The following is a 23,587-nucleotide window of genomic DNA, read 5'->3' as shown; positions in this document are numbered from 1 at the left end:
CAAAAAAGCTCATCTCCTGGGCTCTTGCTACAGTTCAAAAGTGGAAGCCCCACAGGGAGAGTGGGGCAGCAGGGGACTCCACTGCTGGCCTCATGCTCTCTGCGGCACCTCAGCCTGTGAAATGCACAAGAGCCCCTGTGGGGCTCTTGTGCATTTTGAAAGGAAGCCCTGCAGGAAGTGCAGGACCAGCTGGGGACTCCACTGCTGGCCCTGCCCTCCCTGCAGTGCCTGTGCCTTTGAAACATACTAGAGCCCCAGTGCGCTCTTGTACATTTCAAAAGGAAGCCCAACAATTTCTGCAGGGCTTCTGCTTTTGAAATGTACAAGAGCCCCACTTGGTAACTTGCACATTTCAAAAACAGAATCGCAGCAGAAGAGGCATGAGCAGAGACTGCTTCAGTCCCCATTCACATCATTTCCCACTGTGCCTCTGCCTCCCCTCCCCCTCGCAGAGGTGGTACTGTTGGGAACCAGCTTTTAAGCTGGCTCCTGGTATCCCCCATTGCTGCTTCTCTCTGATAAGAGGCAACAAGCACGGGAGGGGCGGCGGTGGTGGAAGACGGGAAGGAGAGAATTCGACTAGTCGCTTCTTGGCACAGGAAAAAACAGTCATGGCAGGAATAGACCAGCAGTCCATTGACGTGCTCAGAATAATTTAGGAATGAAACCAAAATAATCTCTATGTGATGGACAAAAAAGGATTAAAAAACTCACATGAAATTGAGCAAGGCTGCTTTATTTCAACATGAATGTGAAGGTTATGAGAGTGCTAAGGTGAAAATTTAAGCTGTTTCATTTTCAGTCAAATCAGATGGTTCAATGACCTCTTTCCTAGTACCTATATAAAAATAGAGAGAGGTTGGACAAAAGCCCTGAAAGGTAAGGCAAAATTAAGGGAGAGAGTTCTTTTATTGAGACTATTCACATGCCTCTAATTAAAAAAGATTCACCATTTTGGCCTGCATATGTAGCAACTGTTTGAAATGATGATCTAGAGAGTGGTTCCCAACCCTTTTTATGCCACAGTCCGGCAAAACCATTCACAAACTTTTGGCAGACTGGAAACATTTTATTTGCATATTCATTGCCTGTCCACCAAGCCCCAACCCAGCCTTGCTCCCCAGTGCCTAACACCCTTTGACGCCTATGACCCATGCCCTTTGACCTTTATAGACCATGCGAACACCCTCTTACCCCGTGAGCCCACTCAACACCCTTTTGTCCCCACCCCACCTCCGCACTCCCCAGAGTGAGGCTTCCCCCTCTAGGGAGCATGGCTGTTACTGACATGCATGCAGGTGGAGTGGCTGTTGGCATGCCTGCTCCCTTCTTCTTCATGCCCCCTCCCCAAGCATGTCTTGAATCCCCATTGGTTGAAGGGGGGAGTGTGGAGACCTGGCTGGCCATCATTACTGAGGGGGGAGGTAAGGGGAGGTACCCTCCTGCTGCTGTCTCAGCCACCGGCAAAATTGGCCACACGGGCAAGGAGAGCAGCCATTGGTGGAACATGCGCTTCCTCCCTCCCCAAGCAGGCATGGGGAACGGGGAAAGAGGAAGCAGGGAGGGAGATTTCTCTTGGCTGGACTCCTCCTGCTGCCAGCACCGGTCCGTGGACTGGCAGTTGGGAACCACTGATCTAGAGTATCTTTTTCAAATGGTTGGCTATATATTTGTGACCACTTCTCACAGATCTGTCCTTCAGTTTGAGATGTCACTTTTAGATCCCCACTGTTTAAAGAAAGTTCTGCCTATATAGTTCATTCAAAATAAGAACAAGAGAGTGTTTTCTTTAGTTCTTAAACTACTGCTGCTTTGCAATGTTAATACTGTAATGTATATAGCCAAACAGTAAAATCTTAAGATTAGAATTTTTAATCTTAGAAATTTCTATAGCAGCACAAATTTGGATGGAGATTTACAAAACTAATCTACATGGAAAGGTTCTTGAACTAGCTAAAATATTTTTTGGATGAAAAACATAATACAGTGATCTTAAAGCTGATATTGTAAAAGCAAGATCTTTGTATTTTAAAATATCAAAAATGCCTACAGAAAGGTAAAGTTCAAATAAGGTAACTTGTGTGGATACTGCATTTTTATACCGTCTACAAAGTTATTAAAATATCTTTATATGTTTAGTATAATTTACATCTTCACATATGAATGCTGATTTTTTTCAAATTATCAACAAAAGATGCATCAGCAAATCTTACTGACCTATTCATGAATAAAGCTGGACAGCTAACTTCATAATAATGTAAGAAAGATGTCAGCTCAGTGTTCCAGTAGTTCTTCCAGAAATTACAAAATTTAATCTACACATTATCTAAACATACTTTTCACTCTTTATACTTTTTTTTGCATAGTGCAGTGAAGAGGAACTGTTTTGATCCTTATAATCTTCCTAATTACAGAAATATTAATCATAATGTATTTCTATAACTAATAAACTTGCAATTGTCTGTCATCTATTATTAGAGAATTCAAATTAGTAAAAAATGGAACAGTGATTTTCTTCATTAAGTTTATAGACGACACCTTTATGGCAGTTGTAAGACCTTTTTTAATTTAAAATATATAAACAGCCTCATATTGAGTGTTAATGGTTTTATAACAATTGAATTCAATATACATTGTTTTCTGCTTGAGTTTTTATAACAGAACTTAACCTGAGAAAATAATTATAACTACCTATTCTTAGAATAATAGTTTGGCAATGTTCAGTTAAACAAAAAAAAAACCCCCAAAACACTCCTAAATTTGTTAACATCCAACCAGATGCACATGTTGTAAAGTTATTTCTATGTTATACACAGCTTTCACTGTATAGCGATCTGATACAGATGATTCAAAGTAAAAGTAGTTCAGCAAGAGCTGAATACTAGGAATGCTAACTTTCAATTCATATTTCTCATCAGATACAACTGAGCATATTTTAACATGCATTTAGAATTAAAATTTGGTCTCATTACCTATTAGTTCTGGATGATATCAAAAACTAATTTATTAAAATTCTGCCTTTAAAAATATAGGGGACATCATGCTGTTACTAGTGAAGGGTTTTTAGTCCACAACAGGCTTGCAATTGAGACTTTGTAATATACAAAGCTTTAAATTGGTTTCCAAATCTTCAGATACAGTTGAAGTGATTTTATCTGTAGCTCAGTCTGGGTGACTACTACTGCAATATTCAAAGCATAACTTCAGAATGGTAGTTAGGGTGTGTTCGTGACAGAATAGGTTTCAATCCAATGCATTTTCATTTAATACAGTGCAGACCAATGCAACCTCTCTAGGATATCTTAACTGTTAAATACTGTATTTAACAGAGATATGTACTGATTATATAGTCAACCAAAAGAACAGACACAAAGTAATCTCACATTAATAAACCTACAGTATCTGTATTGGTGAAGTGACAAAAAATGTTGTCAACCTTGAAAACTTTTACCAATACAGAACTTTAGAATTATACAGCTATTCTTTAACTGGGAGTGGATGTAGCTATTTTTAAAACTAGAAAAATTAACAAACTTATTATGCAGAGGAAAATCAATTTAAAATAGTGTGTACAAACTCCAACTTGTCAAAAGAATTAAATGTTTTACAGAACAGGTGAAAAAACCCAATATCTAGAATATGGTCCACTATTCTAATATTTACTTTAGTAATTTGGTTACTTTGGGGTTATTTTTATTTTGTTCTTTAACCCACAAGAATATTTTTATGATTAGTAGAAAATCTTTAGCAGACACAAAAGATGGAAGATGAAATTGCAGCGAGAGCATGGCAAATCTGAGAGATCTATTAGTGCATAAATCTACTTAAAAACAGAAAAGAGAGAGAAAGAGAGCACTAACAAACCACAATAAAAGTTGTCTTTAAAGCAGTAGATTATAACAGGGTGGGAAATGTGTAATATACATGTACTCCTCCAAAGCAGTTATTGTCTTTCTAAATATAAGGAGCTGATGTATTTTCACAGCATCAGATTTACTTATGGTATAAAGCCATACAATTGTAAAATTATTACTGTGATTATTCTTTTCCCACCCTGGCAGAGAATAAACATGGTTCAGAAGCACAGTGGGGAGTGGAAAACAAAGAAGAGAAGAGAGAAAAGGCAGCAGAGAAAGACAGAAAAGGTGAATACAGAGCTACAGAAGTGTTTATTGAGCATGCTACAGAGGTAAGCAGAGTACACACAAAATGAAATTAAACGACTGTCAAACCTCCCAACTTTGTTAGAAAATTAATTTTTAATTGTGCCGCTTTCAAACTATACTGAATTTTACATTTCTAAAGATGTAAAAACGTAACTAATAGAAAATATACATGACCTTTTTCTACATAGATAACAGAATCTATGACTCTTGAAACTAAGTACATCAATTTCAAAAAGTATTGGTCATTTAAACAGAATCAGATTAAACAGTTCAGACTGGCAGAACTGTTTTCAAATGAATTTGATCTGTAGATTCTGAGCCATGTTTATATTAAAGTCAGATCGATTTCTAAATACAAAATATTTTGAAGAGATTTATTAAAACTGAATATTACAATGCAAGGTAAATTAAGACTAAAGGCACATAAACTTTGGTCCCACCTGGTTGTCAGTTTTAAAAAAAACTGCCACAAAATTAACCTTCCTGCAAGTGTTCGCAGTACACTTTCTTCATCTTTGAAAAATACATGCACCAGTTCCTGAACTAGCTAGACCAGTCTGCACATGCTCAGAAATCCACAACCATATTCCAAATCTTAATTACAAACTAAAGATGGCAATATATATTTAAATGCACATAAGTCATGTCAACTTCAAAAACATCTACGAAAAATATTCAACCACAAACAAGACATTACTTAGTGCTGACATTTATATGATACGTCCCACAAGAGTGTGTACAAAAAGGTTAAGATTCCACAATGCTTTCCACATAGGCCTCAAAAATCACATGAATCATTAATTTTTTTCCCTTTAAGAAATTAATATTCTGTGCCTTGTTAATTTTTTCTAATGCCTACATTCATAACTGAATCTAGACCAGAATAATAAAATACAGAAGGCCATTTACAAAAAAAAAAAAAAAAAAAAAAATTCAAGTAGCAGAAATCAAATATGTTGTGTTTTTATCTTTCAAAGTAATACCTCTTATCTGACTTAAAGGAAAGATACATGACAACCCAGTAAGTTATAAAAATAAGTTCCAAGCAGGAGAAACAAAAACCTTAACCTTTTTATACACCCCTGCCTAAGTATATTTTAATTCTCATGTAACACTGTGCCCCAGACAACCAAATTCATTTTACTAGCAAATGCAATTTTAGCAACACTAGTTTTCCTTTTTAAGGCACGTATGTCAACTAACTTGAAAAACGTGGGATTAACTTGAAACCCTTTTAAACAAAATGTTTCTCTAAACAGATGAAAACCCAACAGTTAATATCACTGCTTTTTTTTTTTTTTTTTTCTTATGAATGTTTTTTGTTTAACAACCAAGGAATGATAACAGCATGAAAGACAGAAGTCAAACTCTGGTCCCCACTCTCCTGAACAGTCAATAGGTGACGACACTTAACAATGCGATACACCTTCATTTTTTCATCTCCCATTTAAATTGTTGATTTTGAGAAAGAAACTCTCAGGTGGTGATTTTCTCCCAGATTGTAATTATGCAGATCAATCAAAGCCTGAATAGCTTCTTCTACTGTTGACATCTGAAGAAGTGCCATCTTGTGATCTCTTCTGAAACAAAACAACAACATTAGGAACACAACCAATACTAAATAAGGGCCTAAAAACCTCTCCCCCCTTTCCAGAAGAGCATTTATTCAAGACACGTTGCTAAACCATATGAAGTCAATCTTTTGTTAAAAACATAAGGATTCAAGGAAAACCTGCTTACTGAAAAAATTTAAATGCTTTCACAGTGCCTCCAGTGTTAGCAAACAATGTGCGCAGATCATCTTCTGCTACTGATGGTCTAGAAAAATATAAAAATAACACAAATATAAGGATTAATTTTTAGTGGATCTAGTATTTTATGGATTGTGAATCCCACTGGCTTACTGTCATACAATACTTACGGAATATTAGACAGGTGAAGAGTTGCAGAGGGGGGGAATATATTCTGAAAATTTTTTGAGCCAGGTTTCTTGAAGCGATGCAAAGGTGAATTACCAAAGTCTTTAGTTAGCCCTTGGTCATCAAGTCCTTCTCGAGGTAGCTGTACTGTCTGATGCTTGGAAAGTGTAACCCGAATAATCTTCCCATACATTTTTTGTCCGTTAAGGTGACTCATGGCTGAAAAAGACAAGTTTATTAAATTCAGTGCTACATTTCAAAAACCCTGCAAGGATATTTTATTAAATCACTGATTTCAGTCAACACAGCAAAATAAAAAAATAATTCCATTTCAAAATTAATCTGTAAAGTCTTCAAAACTGCAGTGCTATGATTAGCCATATTTTAAGTAAACATGCAAATACAACCCTATTTTTTGTCCTGTTCATTTCATTTGTCCAATAACTTATTTCAGGTGAAAAAGATCTCCATGGCACCACTAGGTACTCTTAATGACCAAACTTCTATTCTCTGTGATATTTTTGTGTCCGCTAACGTGCTATGGCCAGTGTAGTAGAAGACTGTTAGCCATAGCGTTAAATGCTTAGTTAAAAAACCAATTAACACCTCTTTCTCCTGCAACAACACTATTACTCTGTTCACAAAGCAGCACGTAATACATGCTATTCGGAATGCAAATCAAATTGATGTATTATGCTTTTCTGTCTGATAGACTGTTTAGGATCAGAGAAAATGTAGAATAAGAGTTGACTAACAAATATGAACATGTTCATTTGCATTTCCACAACATCATTTCAAATACTTAAGTTCTATATTTAAATGAGGCACAAACAAAAGCTATCTTACCCAGCTGTGATTGGTTCCCATCTGCCATCTGTATAAGAGCACTGTCTTTCTTATTGTATAAAATCTTCACACGCTGCACATCCCCATAAACACCTTTTTTAGAGTCAGAGAGGTAATCCAAAAGAAAAATTAATTTTAAGTCTAATAAACTAAACAGCACATTTTGACACATCAATGAAACACTCAAACATCAACAAGATCACCCATTCAATCTCAACATCCAAACAAATGAATAAAGAAGATCAAGATTCTGAATAGTGAATTTTGAAAAGAATAAATTTCGATAAACCCTCAAAAGCTATGTGAATGATATTAAATTAAAGACCATGCAAAATATATTAGCATGCATTAAAAGAAAATCTTGTGTCTATGGAGAGTTTTTAAACAGCAAAAGAAAAATAGCAAAAGATTTACTATTCAACTTTAAGCCAAAAGTGCTAGCTACAAATAAGAATTAAGGTGAAACAAAAATTAAATCAATAATAAAAGTATAGTGCTAACAATAACATACCGAAGAGGGTAAACAGACTTTGGGGCGTAACCATCTTTAGAAGGAGAGAAGAGCAAGCAGCGTAAGACAAGAAGAGAGAAGAGTCGAGGAAGAGCGGAGATGAACAGATCATCCATAACGAAGGGTGGTTCCCGCAGAATGGTGAGGTGGTCATGGATCATGGTTCAAGGCGGTTAATTGGGGCAAGTTGGTCCGAGGAACACATTTTGTTCAAGCACAGAAGCATGAACATAGGGAATGAAGACAGGGAAAGTGGACAAGGAAAATAAAGGATAAAACGGGGAGGGCATGGGAATTTGGGGAAGACAAGGAAAGGGAAGGAGAACACAAAGGGAGAAGGATGAAATGGGGAAGGGAAACAGCAATGCAGAAGAAAAAAAGGAAGTGGGGAACAAAAAAAATAAAATATAGGTCAGTACATAGGAAATGCAGGAATTTGGTCAGAAAATGGTTGGTTTATGTACTGTACAAGAAAAAAACTGAGTAAAATGTAGTCACCCAAGACAAATATGGGTAAAGTACATCCATATCAAAGAATAAATTACAGCATTTCATCTCAACATGAAAAAAAAGCATGCAATAGAAATTTTTAACTCTGAACTTCAACTGCATAAGCATGGCTGGGTATGAAATGCAGGCAAAAATCCTTCAAAATGGCACTCTGATCCAAACATTTTAACATGCAAGACTGTTGATGAGAAAATAGTAACAAATGATAAATAAGCTTAATGAATCACATTAACAGAGGCCAGTTAAAAATGAAACAAATATTCCAACTAGGACAAACGATACATCAAACCTCCCACATTTCATACCAGCTTCCACAGCAATAAAAAAGGTACAAGACAGTAAAAATGTAAAACTAAATGAAACAACCCCTTAGATTTTAGAGTTAACAAGAAAGATAACAGTATTAAGGTGAAAAATGTTTTTGAAGACAAATGAATAATAACTGCAAAGAAAAAAATTACTAAGAGAGACTGGAAGAGTGCCTCGTCAAGATCTTTGGAAGAACCTTCAAAGAAAAAGGTGTTAGAGTAGTTCACATAAATTAAGATTTTAAAAATGCAGTGACATGTAAGCATGAAATGAAGCAGCAAATAATTAGAAAAGAAAAACACAATTCTACTTTACATAAAATATAATCTACAAATCAGAATACTCTTTGCTGTTTTTGTGAACATATTTAAATTACAAATTGAAAGCCAAACATGCAATATTTACCATATTTTTCTTAGGAAAAATAGGTAGCCAAATATCAATGGATATTTTAAGTTGCTAGCTACCTAGGAAAACAAATGTATAATAAAAAAAATGAAGTTTACAGTTTCAAAATTAACTTAAGACTTGAAAATAACTTTAAAATGAAAGTATGCCAGTGAAAAGAGGGGCCAGTGCAAAAAAATGAAAACATTCACAGATGAAGTGTGGTTACAAAATAAGGGGGGAAAAAAAGAGTTAATGGTTACACTGACCTCTTCATTTAAATTGCTAACGAGGAGGACTGTATTGCCACCAGCTGAGACTCCAGGCATACCCACTCGGCCAGCAGCAGCAGCAGCAGCTGCAGCAGCAGCATTTGGAATAGCCAAAGGACTCAGCGCTCCAGGAACAGCTGCAACAGGAAGCCCTAATTTTAAAATAAAGCATATTTTACGAAACACACACAAGTCGTTTAAAATATCTAAATTAGAGGTACAAATACTGTATAGATTACATTACAAAACAGTTCTTTCCACTATTTGTATTTTCCCATGCTTAGTAAAATGGATCAGGAATAAATATCAGGAGCAAAATCAGGGTTCTCCCTATTTTTCTTGCTTCAAAACACTTTTTATAATGCTCCTCTTCATTTTGTTGACAATCAAATGTTATTCTTACGAACCACATGTACTGTCTCTCCCGGCCCCAGATTCAAGCAAAAATCCTCCCTAATGTTATCTACAGCAGTGATGGGCAACCTGGAACCCGAGGGCGACAGTCCTTCAAGATTCCACATGTGACCCGTGAGCAGTGTTCCCTCTAAGCTGTGATGCAGCACAGCTTTACAGGTGATTAATCAGAGCCTAGTCAGAGGCTCAGGACTCCCTGCACAGAGCTGACTGGCTGGGCGGGGCTAATTAATCACCTGTGAAGCTGTGCTGCCCCACAGCTTAGAGGAAACACTGTCCATGGGATATTCTGTTTACTGTTGCCCACATGCAGGGTTGCCAGATTCTGCTAGTTTCCATCCACATAGTTTTATTTTCTATTGGTATTACTAAAGTGCCATGCATGTAAAACGAGGGAATGTGAAGTGAGGTGCATGCTGATTGCACTTTGTGCACTCCCTTTGCATCTAATCAAAGTTCTGCTACACTTCAGTTGGCACACACGCTGTAAATTCCAGTTATGCAAGTGAAGTTAGCAAAACTAGCCCGTATTGGGAAATCGTCTTGATTATGACAATCTTGCAGCCCACTGAGATGAAAGAGGGGGGCCATTCATGTGGCTCACTTACTAGTCCAGGGTGCCCACTGCTTATCTACAGTATCTGGTTTTATCAAAAAGACCTGAAAAAAACTTTTTGACATTTAATTCATCTTGTTCCCTGAATACTCCAGTCAAATCAGTGGAACTAAATATTAATACAAATTGTCTTCACCATTATACCTCCTTTATACCCTTTGTTGTTAGTTTCTTTCTTCACTTCAGTTTGATGTGTTAGGCTGGATTACAATCTTTCAGAGCAGGATAAACAGAATAGCCTACATATTTCCTAAAGTATTAGGCTCAGTGTGTGTGTGTGTGTGTGGGGGGGGGGGGAAGAGTTCCAGACCTGAAGACACAGGAACTTTAAGGGAGAAAGTTCCATAAAGGTAATCTTCCCTAGCCTTTTGTCTTCTAACAAAGTTCATTCAGGAATCTTGCTGCCATTGGCCAACTGCATTTCAGCTCTTCCCTTCCAAAGCAGCTAAGGAATTATATAGGGATAGCATTAATTCAAGATGGGTTTCCCATCCCTTGGGTGGGTAGAGAGCGTACCTTCCCCCTTGGATAGGTTCCTTTCCTACCTTCTTGTGAAGCTGTGTCACTATGCTATGTCTACATTACGTTTTACAGGTAAATTAGACATGCTAATTTTATTTGTAGAAATACATTTTATTTAATTGCCAACAAATAAAATGATAAGAGTAGCAAACAAATCATAATTGTTCCAATTATTTATAATTTTATTTTATTACATGCTATTTTCCACTACTGGAGTAGACCTTGCAGATTTCACTATTACTATGTGGTCTTCAGAATCCTAGATGAGGATACCAACTGAAAATTTAAGGACCATGTAACCTTGACCAATTGAGCTCAGTAACCCATCTAAATAGAACTCTTCGTTTTGCAGATGAGAAAGTATTTCTCCTTTCTTCTCATCAAGAGTTCATTTTGTTTAAAAATAAAAATAAAGGAAAGACATAAGAATTCTCTGGTCTCAAACAGTAAGTAAATGCTGAGCATTAATTATAACTGTACTTGACAATAATAAATAAAATATTCCCAATACTCCTAAAATAGATATTACAGTAGGAAATAAAATTGAGAGGTGTGAGTTTGGTTACATAATTTTATTTTGCACAAAGTTGGTAAAATTTCCATGCTTCACTTCATTAATCATGTTTCTTTGTACAGGGGAGAATTTATGGCAGATAAATAATTAACACATTAAGACTTTACTATGTTGGACAAAAGGACTCCTAAGCATATAATATTAATTTATTGTGAGAGAGCGGAATGGCCAGTAACTCTTTGTAGTAACAGTAAAGACAACACCAAAAATTTGAGGGATAGCAGTTAATACTGAAAATACTTTAATGGCATTACATAAATCAAAGCTATTGTTTCCCTTAGAAAACATGTTCAGTTCAGGTAATTCCATGTCAAAACAAATACAGAGGGGTTGAAAGTAGGGCAGTTAAAATTAATGACCTGAAAGAATTTTTAAAAATGGAAAAGTTTTTAAAAGTACTAGTCTATAGTGATCATGACACAAGAATGCAAAATAATGAATGCTACTGAGAAGGTTAATTGGGCAATCCTATTTAGCCCCTCCTGTGACTCAAGAAAACAGTAAGTGGATATCTAATAAAATTAAAGGGCAACATGTTTAAAGACAGTGTACATTGTGATAAAAAATAAAACATTCGTGACGTTAGTGGTATTCAACAAGGGATTAGACATTGTTATGGATTACAAGATCATCAACTTATATTACAGAGGCTAAATATGTGCACATGGACCAATAAGCTTCATGACATAAGCCAATTCCTAACTACCTGGCGAGTACAAAAAAACCTTCCCCCACAGGCACAATATTGTGTAACTGTCCATGAGAGTTGTCTATATCTTCCACTGAAATGTAGTACTAGTCACTATCAGAGAAGGGATACAGGATTATTCAGAGCACTGATGCTTCAGCATGGCAATTCCTATGTTCCTCAAAACTCATTTTTCACTATCTTTTCCACTGTTAACCTACATGCAAATCTGTATTGCTACATACATATTTATTAATAAATAAGAGAAACATATTATATTTTAGCGAATATACCCCGCACCCAAATAGACCCCGCGGTTTTTGCTATTTCAGTAAAAAAAAATCTTATATACCCCGCGCACGAGTATAACCCACGGGGTATACAAGACTGTGCCAGGGTATATTTAGAGTGCAGGGGTATATTGACGGTGCAGTGGGTTAGGCTCCCAGTCTATGACCCAACAACGTGGGGAAACTTACAAGGGGCGCAGCAGCCGGGAACGCTCTAGAGCTGGGGCACAGGTATCCCCAGCAGAGGCACAAGGCAGGAGGCTCCCAGCCTGGGCTGACAAAGGGAAGGAGCCCAGAGCAAACTGCTCGGCGGCCAGCAGCGGCGGTGGGAGTCTGCAGGTGGCCACGGCTCACAGGAGCAGGGCTGGGGCATGGTGCTTGGTGCTCCTGTGCGATCCAGCCAGGTGTCCTTCCCTGCCTGCAGCCACCGCCACTGCACACCAGATCCACTGCGCGCTCGCTTGTTGCTCTCGGGCCGCGGCATGGTTTGGGGCGGCAGAGCAGGCGCTGGCCCGGGAGCAACAAGTGAGCGTGCAGTAGATCCAGCATGCGGCACCTACAGGCAGGGAAGGGTGCCTGGCTGACTCGCGCAGGAGCAATGAGCAAAAAGCACCATGCCCCGGCCCCGCTCCTGTGAGCCGTGGCCACCTGCAGACTCCTGCCGCTGCTGCTGGCCGCCGAGCAACTTGCTCCGGGCTCCTTCCCTTTGTCAGCTCAGGCTGGGAGCCTCCCGCCTTACGCCTCTGCTGGGGATGCCTCTGCCCCAGCTCCACAGCGTTCCCGGCTGCTGCGCACCTTGTAAGTTTCCCTGCGTTGTTCAGTCACGGGCTGGGAGCCTAACCCCAGCCCAGCAAAGGTAGTGAAAGGGAAGGGGGGAGGGGATCCTCTTCCATTGAGTTAAAAAAAAACCTATATACCCTGTGCATGGGTATAGCCAGCAGGAGGTGAGGGTGCAGGGGGAGGGTGCGGGGTTTGTAAAAACGAATATAACCCGCGGATTATATTCGCTAAAAGACGATAAGTTGGAAGTAAAAATGATGTGCCAAAGTTTTCCAAAAGTCATAACTAAAGTTGTGTCCTGAATGTTCTGAATAGTAATGGCCAGAGAGACATTCAGCAATTAACAGATTAACCATTAACTAGCTATGTTCTGCAGTTACATCACAGAATAAATGCACAGACATAAGGTTTTGTATTAGAGCAACAGTACCAGGCTACAAAGAGGTACAAAATTAAAATATATCCAAACTATTTAAAACTATTCAAACACTTCTGATTTTTCACATATCCCAAGAATAAACCTCTTAACCCTCAAAGATATAAGCCAGAAAGAATATAACATTCATAGAAGTTTGTAGGGCACACAGAAAAAAATGTTTCTTTGTTTGCAGGATGAGAAAATGTGTTCTAGATTCTCCCTAGGCAGCAGCTCCACAGAGCCACCAACCCCACCCTCTCCTGCACAGCTGCCTCTGATACAGACACAGAGGCAGCAGTGCGGGGCAGCAGGCGGGAGTCGGTTTGTCTGGGGAGCTGATTTTTAAACTGGTTCCGCCTGTCACCCAGACTGTTGCCTCTGATACAGAGGCAGCAGCATGGAGTAGAAGAGGGGTCCCCCAGAAGTAGAGTCGGGAGCCAGGAGTCCACTGGCTGCTGGTCCTGCCCATAGGGAGTATTTTAGTAACCATGTAACCACAAAAATTTGTTGCAGCTACATGATTACCAAAATATACTGTATCTAACATTCGTACTTTCTGTCCCTTCAAAAATTGTCATTTTGAGTGTACAGCAATATTTAAAACAAATAAACAACTATCAATCAATTTTTAAATTAGTGTAATTCCAGAAATTTTTTTAAAAATATAAAATGTTACTATTCATGTTCAAAATACTGATTGCAAGGATCAGCAGTTGAATAAGATGGGTGAATTTTCAGGAAAGATAATTTGTTAATGAAAAATGAAGTAATTTCTCTATGAACGTCTAGGGATATAAAATTTTTAAAAAACCTACTGCCCACTGTGTAATTGATTGAATTTTGATTGGTTACACAATTCAATCCTCTTGAATGCTGCTGGACCCGCAGGCTCCCACTGGTGCAACTAGACCCATGGGTTCCTGGCAGTAGCCAGGAATTTCAAAGGCCAGGTTAACCAATAAACTAATGCTTACTGGCTAACCATTTAATCAGTTAAATTTTAACATCCCTAGTATTAGAGGCCAGGGATAAAGCAATGACTTACGGGTGGGGAAAGTACTTTTTTTTTTTTTTTTTTTTTTGCAAGTTACATGTTTACATTATCATGGGATCCTCTGAGATATTCCTTCTCCAATCCCCTTCTTCATAAGTGACAAACTACAATAGATACACATTAATGTTTAGAGAGCAAAATACATGTATTCATGTAAATGTGTACTCTACTGTACAACTAATTTCAGGCCAAGATAATCTGATATTTTAATATAGCCTGGAGCAAACAAGGAGGAGAACAAATATGGGCTTAAAATATGTAATTTTTTTCTTAATGTTTTTCATCATTTCCTATATTGTGAGTTGCTTCATTTTTGTGATCGCCATAAAAATGGTAAATTTGCTCTACTTGATAATTTTAGTTGACTTTTGAATTATATTAATGTTTCAGATTTCTGTGATGTAGATAAGAGGAAACAAAACAATGTATAAAACTTGTCCCCCAAGAAACATATTTTGAAAGAACTTAAGTCAAACATGAAAAATACAGAAATAGATTAATATTATACATACCCATTTTCATGTCTGTTTTCGGTACGCTCAGGAAGTATAGTTAAACAAGGTCACATATTCACACATTAGCTGCACAGTAAAAATTCAATAAAGATTCACAAGACAAAGGGGCATAATACTATGTGCCTACTGCACAACTCTTTCTGTGTGAAGTGGCAAAAGCCTGGTACAGTTTAAAATTAGGGCATTTTTTAATCTAAGAAAATGCCATGATACTCACAAATCACTGTAGAGGTTGAACCTGTCTAGTCTGGCACCCTTGGGACCAGACCAGTTCCAAACCAAGAAATTTGCCTCTAACTATGGAAGGTCAAAATTGTCTAGCAGCATTACCAACACAACCATTACTCACTGGGCTCTTAGAAGACTTTTAGGGGTATATTAGAACTAAATAAGAGCATAGAACACTGAGAGACAGGACTGGTGGCTATAAACAAACTTTATGGGACCGTGGGAAATTTGACCACACCCACAATAAGTGTATGTCTGGCTAACTAATATCATGCCTGACCATACATGTTGCTGGACCAGAGAGAGCTGAATTAGAGAGGTTCAACCTGTAAAAGCTAGAAACAGCAGCTTTCTAACACTGGAAAGTAGAACTTCCCAATGAGACTTTACACTCACTTGTAATTTTCAAAGGCCCTGAAAGAGTAATATTATTAGGCACAGAAAAGTTACTTTAGGCTATTTTTAGAGGGTTTTTATGCTTTCTTCTGTGACCTTTATAGACATATATTAACTAATATTTTACAGGTGAAATAATATTTTTAAAACAGTCCTAAATTATTATTTCTGTATCTCCTGTGCTATACACAATGGTGTACATGATACTGTGATCAGGTTTTATCGGTTTTCTTCTGGGATGAACTGAACAACTCACCTTATCGTTTTGCCATTCATGTACCCATTCCTAAATGTATGCTAGAAAACCTTTAAAACACCAAAATGTATTTCTATACACACTGTATGCTCAGGCATGCAATTTATGACATATATAATAACAGGTAGCTACAGTTATCTTTTCTGGTTTTAAACTTTAGCCAACTATAAATATATAGGTTTGATCCTGATGGGGCTACTGTGTACAATTATATTAAAAACAACAGATCACTGCATTTTATAACGTTTTAAGTATGGTAAAACAGAATATAAAGGAATAGCTTACCAGGACCTGAAGTAGAAGTTCTCCAAAGGTTATATCCTCTAAAGATCCACATTCTTATGTCTTGTGCCCTCACACATGCACCTTATAGCAAACCTTGTATTACAGAGTTTAGAACCCCTCAGATAGAAACAATTAAACCATGTGTCTCGGGGGTATACACAGCACATCATAGCCACTAATGATTAATTCTTTTTCAATCTAAAATGATCTAGGTTTCTGGGGAATAAAATGGAATTACAACTCAAAGAGGGAGCAGGATAAATGAATCAATCTATAGAAGACTCCAAATAAAAGCAAGCAAATTCTTTTTAAAAAGGTGACTATCTTTTAATAATCTCTATAAACAGAGAATGAAATGCCTGAAATGTGTCCATATTAATTATTTAGATCAAAACAATAAAAGAAACACCTTATTTTGGTTTCATTTAAAACTGGCACAAGAGACAGCAACTGACTAAAGGAGCAATGGAAATAAATATTTAGTTAAGACTGAATTAAGAGTCTGGCTGATGGGGGGTGGGGGTGGGAGGACTGATAACAAAACAAATCCACCCTTTTACCCTGGTTCAAATCTAGCCTGATGGTCTGACAACTGCTTACCTATTCCCTGATGGACATTTTTTTCAAATAAAGTAAGCAATCACAATCAAATCATTTTTAGCAGTCTCATCAGAAGAAGGGATGTAAAATCCTGTTTAATCAATTAACTGGTTAAACTTTAGGCTTAACTGATTAACCGATTAAGTGGGATCCTGGGCAGGGGGTTTCTCCAACCTGGGGTAGTCTCAGCTGCCAGGTAACTAGTTAACTTTTCACATCCCTAACCAGAAGTGCTATGGCTAGAATGGATACACAGTGAAATTATCTTTTCACATTTATTTGCTCCTCAGAGTTGAGGCAGGGGTAATGTGGAGCTAGCACTGCATCACTTCCAAAGCATAGAATTGTTTGAGCGTTCTTTCTTGGATAAACAAAAGATTTTATTTTTCAGCGCTGTCACATCCACTAAAACTTCCACTATAAAATTAAACTATGTGTACAATACAGTCAAACCTCAAAATCACAGCACTTAGTATGTTAATACAGAAGGAATTTAAGTAAATAAGAGTTAATACTTTCTTTTGAAGTCACTAACAATCTCAGTAACAAAGTACTGTACATCATCCAAATGTAAAACTGACTATCTCTGACAACATTTTTTGTGAGGGGAGAGGATTTATTGGGGAAAGGATGAAGATACTGTTATTCTATATCAGCAAATCACACAAAAATGGCCTCTTTCAAAATAGTTGCTATCTGTTATTATTCTCAATGAAGTGAGGCTAACAGTACAGTCTTTCAAAAAGGCCAATAACTCCTACTGGGAACAATGGAAATGAAGCCACATTGATTCAGTGAAAGACAATGGCACTCTATCCAGACAGTTCTTTGTAGAATTCCCTGCAGAACATTATCTTTTAGTCCTTGATAAAGAAACCAAGTTATGCAGAATCATGGCAAAAATAAAAATTATTTTCAATAACTATACAATGCACCATATTGATTTGACAAGAAGGTTAGGAAGGGAACCCTGGGTGGATGTGAATACAAAAATGTGAAGGACAATAGTGAGGACAAAGTGGTATGTGAATACAGAAGCAAAATATGGAGTTTGAGTGTTAGGAGATAATGGCCCTAAGAGTTGATTCTGGATTCTTGTTCAGTGTTCATACATGAACTTTTAATTACATATAAAGGAAATTCTCAAATCTGAACTATGTTAAACTACAGTGAAGATTGAGAGTACATATCAGTAACTTAATGGCTGAAAACATTTCTTGGATGTTCAGATTACCCTGAAACAAGCATTACAAACACAAGATATTTAGAGTTAAGTGTACCTTTAAAATAAACCCCAAAATGTTAAAGTATGAAAATGAGTTAGGGAAATCAGCCTTGTAGTAATACTAATAATGAAAAAAATAAGGTCTTTAAAAATCAGTTTAATCTAATATGAGATCACAAAATATATTATGCATTAATTATAACAGCGTGATTATTGACAGCATCATTACAGGGTGAAGTTAAGGTTGCTTGTATGACGACACATGTTTCTGTGTCTTAATTTCTTTTAATTTTAACCTTAACTGAATATCCTGGGTTTGCAATACTTGTGTGGAGATAATTACAACATCACTACACTACTTTACACTTACATTACTATATATAATAAACATTAACTCTAGTCTGTATCTTGGAATACAGAATACATTGATGTTGATCAGAAATAATTGCTTTCATATCAGAAAACAGCTAGTGGTCTTCCTAGGATAGAGGATTTTCTCTGTATGGGTTTTTTTTCCATATAATGTAAAATATACTCAAGGAGCTGAATTCAAGGGTCCTGTGTGCCAATCCAATGATCTGTCCAATAAAAATAATGTTTTGTGTGGGAACATTTATATAAATCTCCATATTTAAAAAAACAGATGACGGTAAAGGGAATTTATCATCTATCTAGTTTCTTTTAAATGTTTCCTATTGAACTAAAATGGAAAAATTATTGGGATGGATCATTTTATGGTTACCTATCCTGTTCAGTCCCTCTGAAGAGCCTGCATGAGCTATTGTCAGAAGCTAGATGGACTATTCTGATGCAGTTTTGCCATTTTTATGTTAAATAATTTTGTTATTGAACAATTTCTATCCTATTCTAATAAGATTTATCTTTTAGAAGTGCTGCAATCCAGCCTACAGGGGGTGTGAACTGTAGAGAACTCTAACGTGTTTCATTGTAACTATCCAGTGTTGAACCTGCTGGCATGAACTAAAGGGTATCTAATTCATATTCACTTAGTCCTTTCTGTAACAGACTATATCAATGCCTCACAAAGAGTAGTCTTGATATTTTGTTTTCTCATCATTGTAGATTATGTGCTGCATGCATTCTTTCATCATCATCAACAACTATGGGCTCAATGCCCATTGGTGTCCAATGCCTCCCTCACTATTTCCTTCCATTTTTCCCTGTCCAGTGCAGAGTGGCTTAGTTTCCGTAGACTACCTCTGCACCAATCTACTAGATCAACTACCCATTCTCTGTGGGGTTTGCCTCTCCTATTCGGACCATCCATTATGCCGAATACCAAGGTCTTAACTTTTCGCTCTTTGTTCATTCTGCAGTTATGCCTGAATAGTTGTAACTTCTGTTGTTTAAACTGCTGCAGTAGGTTCTCTTTTGGCTGCATCTTCCTATAAAATTCCTCATTGGTGACCTTCTGCATCCATTTTATTCTCAGGATTTTCTATAACTCCTCCTCTCAAACGCCAGTATTCTTCTCTTCGAATCTTTCATTATTACCCATGTCTCACATCTGTACAACATGCTGCTTAACAAACACGTTTTCAAGATGCTGAGCTTTGTTCCTAAGCTAAATGCTTTACTTTTCCAGATCTTATCCATCGCCTTCAAACGCGCTCTTGCTTTCGCTATTCTAGTTGATATTTCCTTCTTACAGTCTAGATCATACGTCATGTTACTCCACAAATACGTGGACTTCCCTATGTTCTCTAGTTCGATTCCATTTACATTGATCTTCCTTCCTATTTCCTTATCTCGAAATACCAGTGTCTTCATTTTATCGATATTCACTGTATGCTTATTAAAGATGGTATTATCAGATTTTTGGGGGCTTTTCTATGGTGCTCATTACTATCATATCCAAGTGCTTCACATTTATTTTCATTACAGCCTGTAGGATGAAGAATTATTATAACCATATTTCCTATGGGGAACAGAAATAGTCACTAATTTTGATTGCCCAATTTGAAATTCCCAGAATCTGACTTTTTCAGAGAACTTACTTTATATTTTAACACTACAGCTCCCAGTGACTTTAGCTACAGGTATCAGTGCTCAGGACCTACACAAATCAGACTTTGGTATCTCGAGTCAGTCAACCAAAAAACGAGAGAAACACAATAACTGACCACCTGTGAAAAGAAAGGATTAAGCAACTTGCTCAGCTCACGTAAGAAATCAGTGTCAGGAAAAGGAAAATAAACCAGTTCTCTAGGGCAGCATTCAACTGCCTTAAGCATAAGACTCATCCTTTGTTCCTTCAATCCCCACCTCATTGATTAAACACCTTCTAATTTCTGCAAGAACTGTGGCATAGTTTGTACAGACAGACAATCTGCTTTACCACATAACGCTGATTTTTTCCTAGAACAGGTCCATCCTGTACACAAAATAAGACAGAAGCTCTGTAGAAAAAATGGTATGCGTTCATGTAATTAAATACCACAGTATCATGTGCATGTATATAAGAGACACAAATTAAGGTTGCACAACCTTAATTCTGAATTTCCTAGTCTGTAGATTTTGTAACCGTAGTAATGTTCTTTTAGCAACATTTTGTGCATAATTTCCTCATTTTCAAAAAAGCAAACTGAAAATTCAGAAATTCCATCACAGGATACCTAAATGGATTATAAACAAAAGCCAAACAGACCATTGCTTCTTGAGCAAAAAATAATAATTCGCAGTAGTAGGCTGTCCTCCACTATATGATAGAGGGGAACAAGACACACACTTTACTAGAGGGTAATCACATATATTTGCTAACAGCAGGGAATGGTGAGATTCAGGAGTCTTGGGTTCCATTACAAGTTCTGCACTAGTGAACATGGCTTTCTGCCCGTTCCCGGCAGTGAGAAGTTTTCTGCACAATCCTCCCTCGTCTGGCCTTATCCTAATCTTGTCCCTTCGCTACTCAGATTCCTTATCCTAGTCTCATTCGCCTCACCTAGCCAGTCCCAGTCTTACCCATCAAGATTTTGATCCTAGCCCCAATCTTGTTGCCCTGAAAGTCCTTGTGTCGTCCTTCCAATCTGTCCCAGTATCCCCACCCAGTCACTCCCGTTCCCCCACTTCAACCCTCTACTCGTTGTTCTCAGTCTCCTTCCCCAGTCATTCCCTGCTCCCTGCCTCTCCTAATCTAATCTCTTTCCTCTCGCCCTCCCCATCCCGCAAGCCACTCAAATTTCTTATCCCCACTGCTTTCAGTCCCAATATCCTTCCATTGGCTCTTTGTCCAAATTCAGTCTTCTCTACTTTCAACCCCAGGCTCCTCATTCGAGTCCAGGAAGAACAGAAAAAAAAAGACAATGAATTTCAGGAAGACAGATTTTAGTAAGCTCAGAGAGCTGGTAGATAAGATCCCATAGGAAGCAAGACTAAGAGGAAAAACAACTATAGACATTTGGCAGTTTTCCAAAGGGATATTATTAAAAAAGGCACAAAAGCAAACTATTCCACTGCATAAGACAGACAGAAAGTGTGGCAAGAGACCATCTTGGCTTACCCAGGAGATCTTACACAATCTAAAAACCAAAAAGGAGTCTCATGAAAAAGTGGAAACTAGGTCAAATTACAAAGGATGAATATAAGCAAACAAGTATGCAGAGGCAAGATCAGAAATTCAAAGGCACAAAACAAGCTCAATCTAGCTGGAGGCATAAAGGCTAACAAGACGACACTCTATAAATATATTAGAAGCAAGAGGAAGACCAAGAACCAAGTAGGCTTATTGCTCAGTGAAGAGAGAGAAACAATGATTTCTTTATTTTGGTCATAACCAAAAAGACTGACGGTGAAAGGATGCCTAACATAGAAATTGCTAGTAAAAAATGGGGTCGAGGTTTAGAAGTTAAAATAAAAAAAAATAAAAATTACTTAGAAAAGTTGGATGTCTTCAAGTCACCAGGGCCTGATGAAATACATCCTAGAATACTCAAGGAGCTGATTGAGAAGGTATCTGAGCCTTTAGCTATCATCTCTGAAAAGTCATGGAAGTAGTGACAGATTCCAGGAGACGAAGGGCAAATATAGTGCTCATTTATAAAAAGGGAAATAACAACCCAGGAAACTACAGACCAGTCAGTTTAACTTCTGTGCCAGGGAAGAATAATGGAGCAAATAATTAAGGAATTCATCTGCAAACATCTGGAAGATAATAAGGTGATAGGTAATATTCAGCATGCATTTGTAAAGAACAGATCACGTCAAACCAATCTGATAGCTTTCTTTGAAAAGATAATAAGTCTTGTGGATAGGGGGAAGCAGTGGATGCAGTATACCTAGACTTCAGTAAATCATTTGGTATGATCTCACATGACCTTTTCATCAATCAAATACGGAAATACATGTATATTAACGGTTCACAGTTATGCTGCAAGGGCATAACAAATGGGGTTCTTGAGAAGAAAAACTGGTCTGTTTTGGGACCAGTTCTGTTTAATACCTTCATCAATGATTTAGATATCGGCATAGAGAGTATGCTTATTAAGTATGCAGATGATACTAATCTAGGAGGGGTTGCAAGTACCTTTTATGGCCCCCACTGAATTATGACCCCCTATCTTTTGAGGATAGGGCCATAATTCAAAATGATCTGGACAAACTGGAGAAATGGTCTGAGGAAATAGGATGAACTTTAATAAGGACAAATGCAAAGGTACTTCACTTAGGAAGGAACAATCAGTTTCACACTTACTCAATGGAAAGCCAATGTTTAGGAAGGAGTACCGCAGAAAGGGATCTCGGGGTCACAGTGAACCACAAGCTAAATATAAGTCAGCAATGTGACACTGTCGCAAAAAAAGCCAACATCATTCCAGGGTGCATTAACGGAGTATTATGAGCAAGACATGCGACGTCATTCTTCTGCTCAACTCTGCACTGATGAGGCCTCAGTTCAAGCATGTGTGTCTAGTTCTCGGCACCATATGTCAAGAAGGATGTGGAGAAATTGGAGAAGGGCCAGAGAAGAGAAACAAAAATTATTATAGGCCTAGAAAAAATGAGCTATGAGGGAAGACAGAGAACTGGGGTGTTTAGTTTGGAAAAGAGAAGACGGAGCGGGCACACAACAGCAGTTTTCAAGTATCTAAAAGGATTTTACAAGGAGGAGGGAGAAAAATTGTTCTCCTTGCTTCTGATGACAAGACAAGAAACAATGGGTTTAAATTGCAGCAAGGGAGATTAGGTTGGACTTTAGAAAAAACTGTCAGGGTCATTAAACACTGCTTAGGGAGGTTGTGGAATCTCCATAACTGGAGATATTAAAAGCAGGCTAGACAGACATCTATCAGGGATGATCTAGATGATGCTTTGTTCTGCCATGAGGGCAGGAGACTGGACTTGAGGACCTCTCAATGTCCCTTCCAGTTCTAGTATTCTCTCATTCTATGATTCTATGTTTCTCTCACCCCTCACAGATCCAGTTCTTTTCTCTATGCCAACTGAATCAGGCAACTTCTCACTCCACACTACCGGGACTCATGAAGGGAGACCCTGCCAGCACAGGTGAGACGTGCTTCCTACCATGATTCAGGGGTCCAGAGCAGGACCTTGCATAATTTCCAGCAGCAGCCCAGAACTTCACTTGCAGGGAAAGTTCTGCTTAGCCTCAGGCTGGAGCAAGACAAGTTTAGGAAGACTATTTAACTGCTCAAATCTAAGGGTATGTCTACACTACAAAGTTAATTCGAACTAACAGACGTTAGTTCGAATTAACTTTGATAGGCGCTACACATACAAACCGCTAGTTCGAACTTAATTCGAACTAGCGGAGCGCTTAATTCGAACT

At 37.8% G+C, this 23,587-nt stretch overlaps 1 protein-coding gene across 5 annotated transcripts in view; it reads right to left on the bottom strand.

The window, feature by feature from the left end:
• Positions 1 to 676: 676 nt before the first annotated feature.
• Positions 677 to 23,587, bottom strand: part of PTBP2 (polypyrimidine tract binding protein 2) — a 121,748-nt gene continuing 98,837 nt past the window's right edge. For 2 of the 5 annotated variants that reach the window (XM_006114126.3, XM_006114130.3), the window contains 6 exons: positions 8,918 to 9,072; positions 7,443 to 7,476; positions 6,932 to 7,024; positions 6,088 to 6,304; positions 5,907 to 5,984; positions 677 to 5,746 (listed from right to left, as the gene is read on the bottom strand). In XM_006114126.3, coding sequence (XP_006114188.3) covers positions 5,614 to 5,746; positions 5,907 to 5,984; positions 6,088 to 6,304; positions 6,932 to 7,024; positions 7,443 to 7,476; positions 8,918 to 9,072 — 710 coding nt within the window. In that variant the 3' untranslated portion in view covers positions 677 to 5,613. The remainder of the gene's footprint in view (positions 5,747 to 5,906; positions 5,985 to 6,087; positions 6,305 to 6,931; positions 7,025 to 7,442; positions 7,477 to 8,917; positions 9,073 to 23,587) is intronic. The other 3 variants (XM_006114127.3, XM_006114128.3, XM_006114129.3) reach the window with 3 other exon arrangements.

The sequence above is a fragment of the Pelodiscus sinensis genome, chromosome 9, assembly GCF_052426305.1.
Source record: "Pelodiscus sinensis isolate ZL-2025 chromosome 9, ASM5242630v1, whole genome shotgun sequence".
Classification (NCBI taxonomy): Eukaryota; Metazoa; Chordata; order Testudines; family Trionychidae; genus Pelodiscus; species Pelodiscus sinensis.
This window is presented reverse-complemented; position numbering and strand designations above follow the sequence as displayed.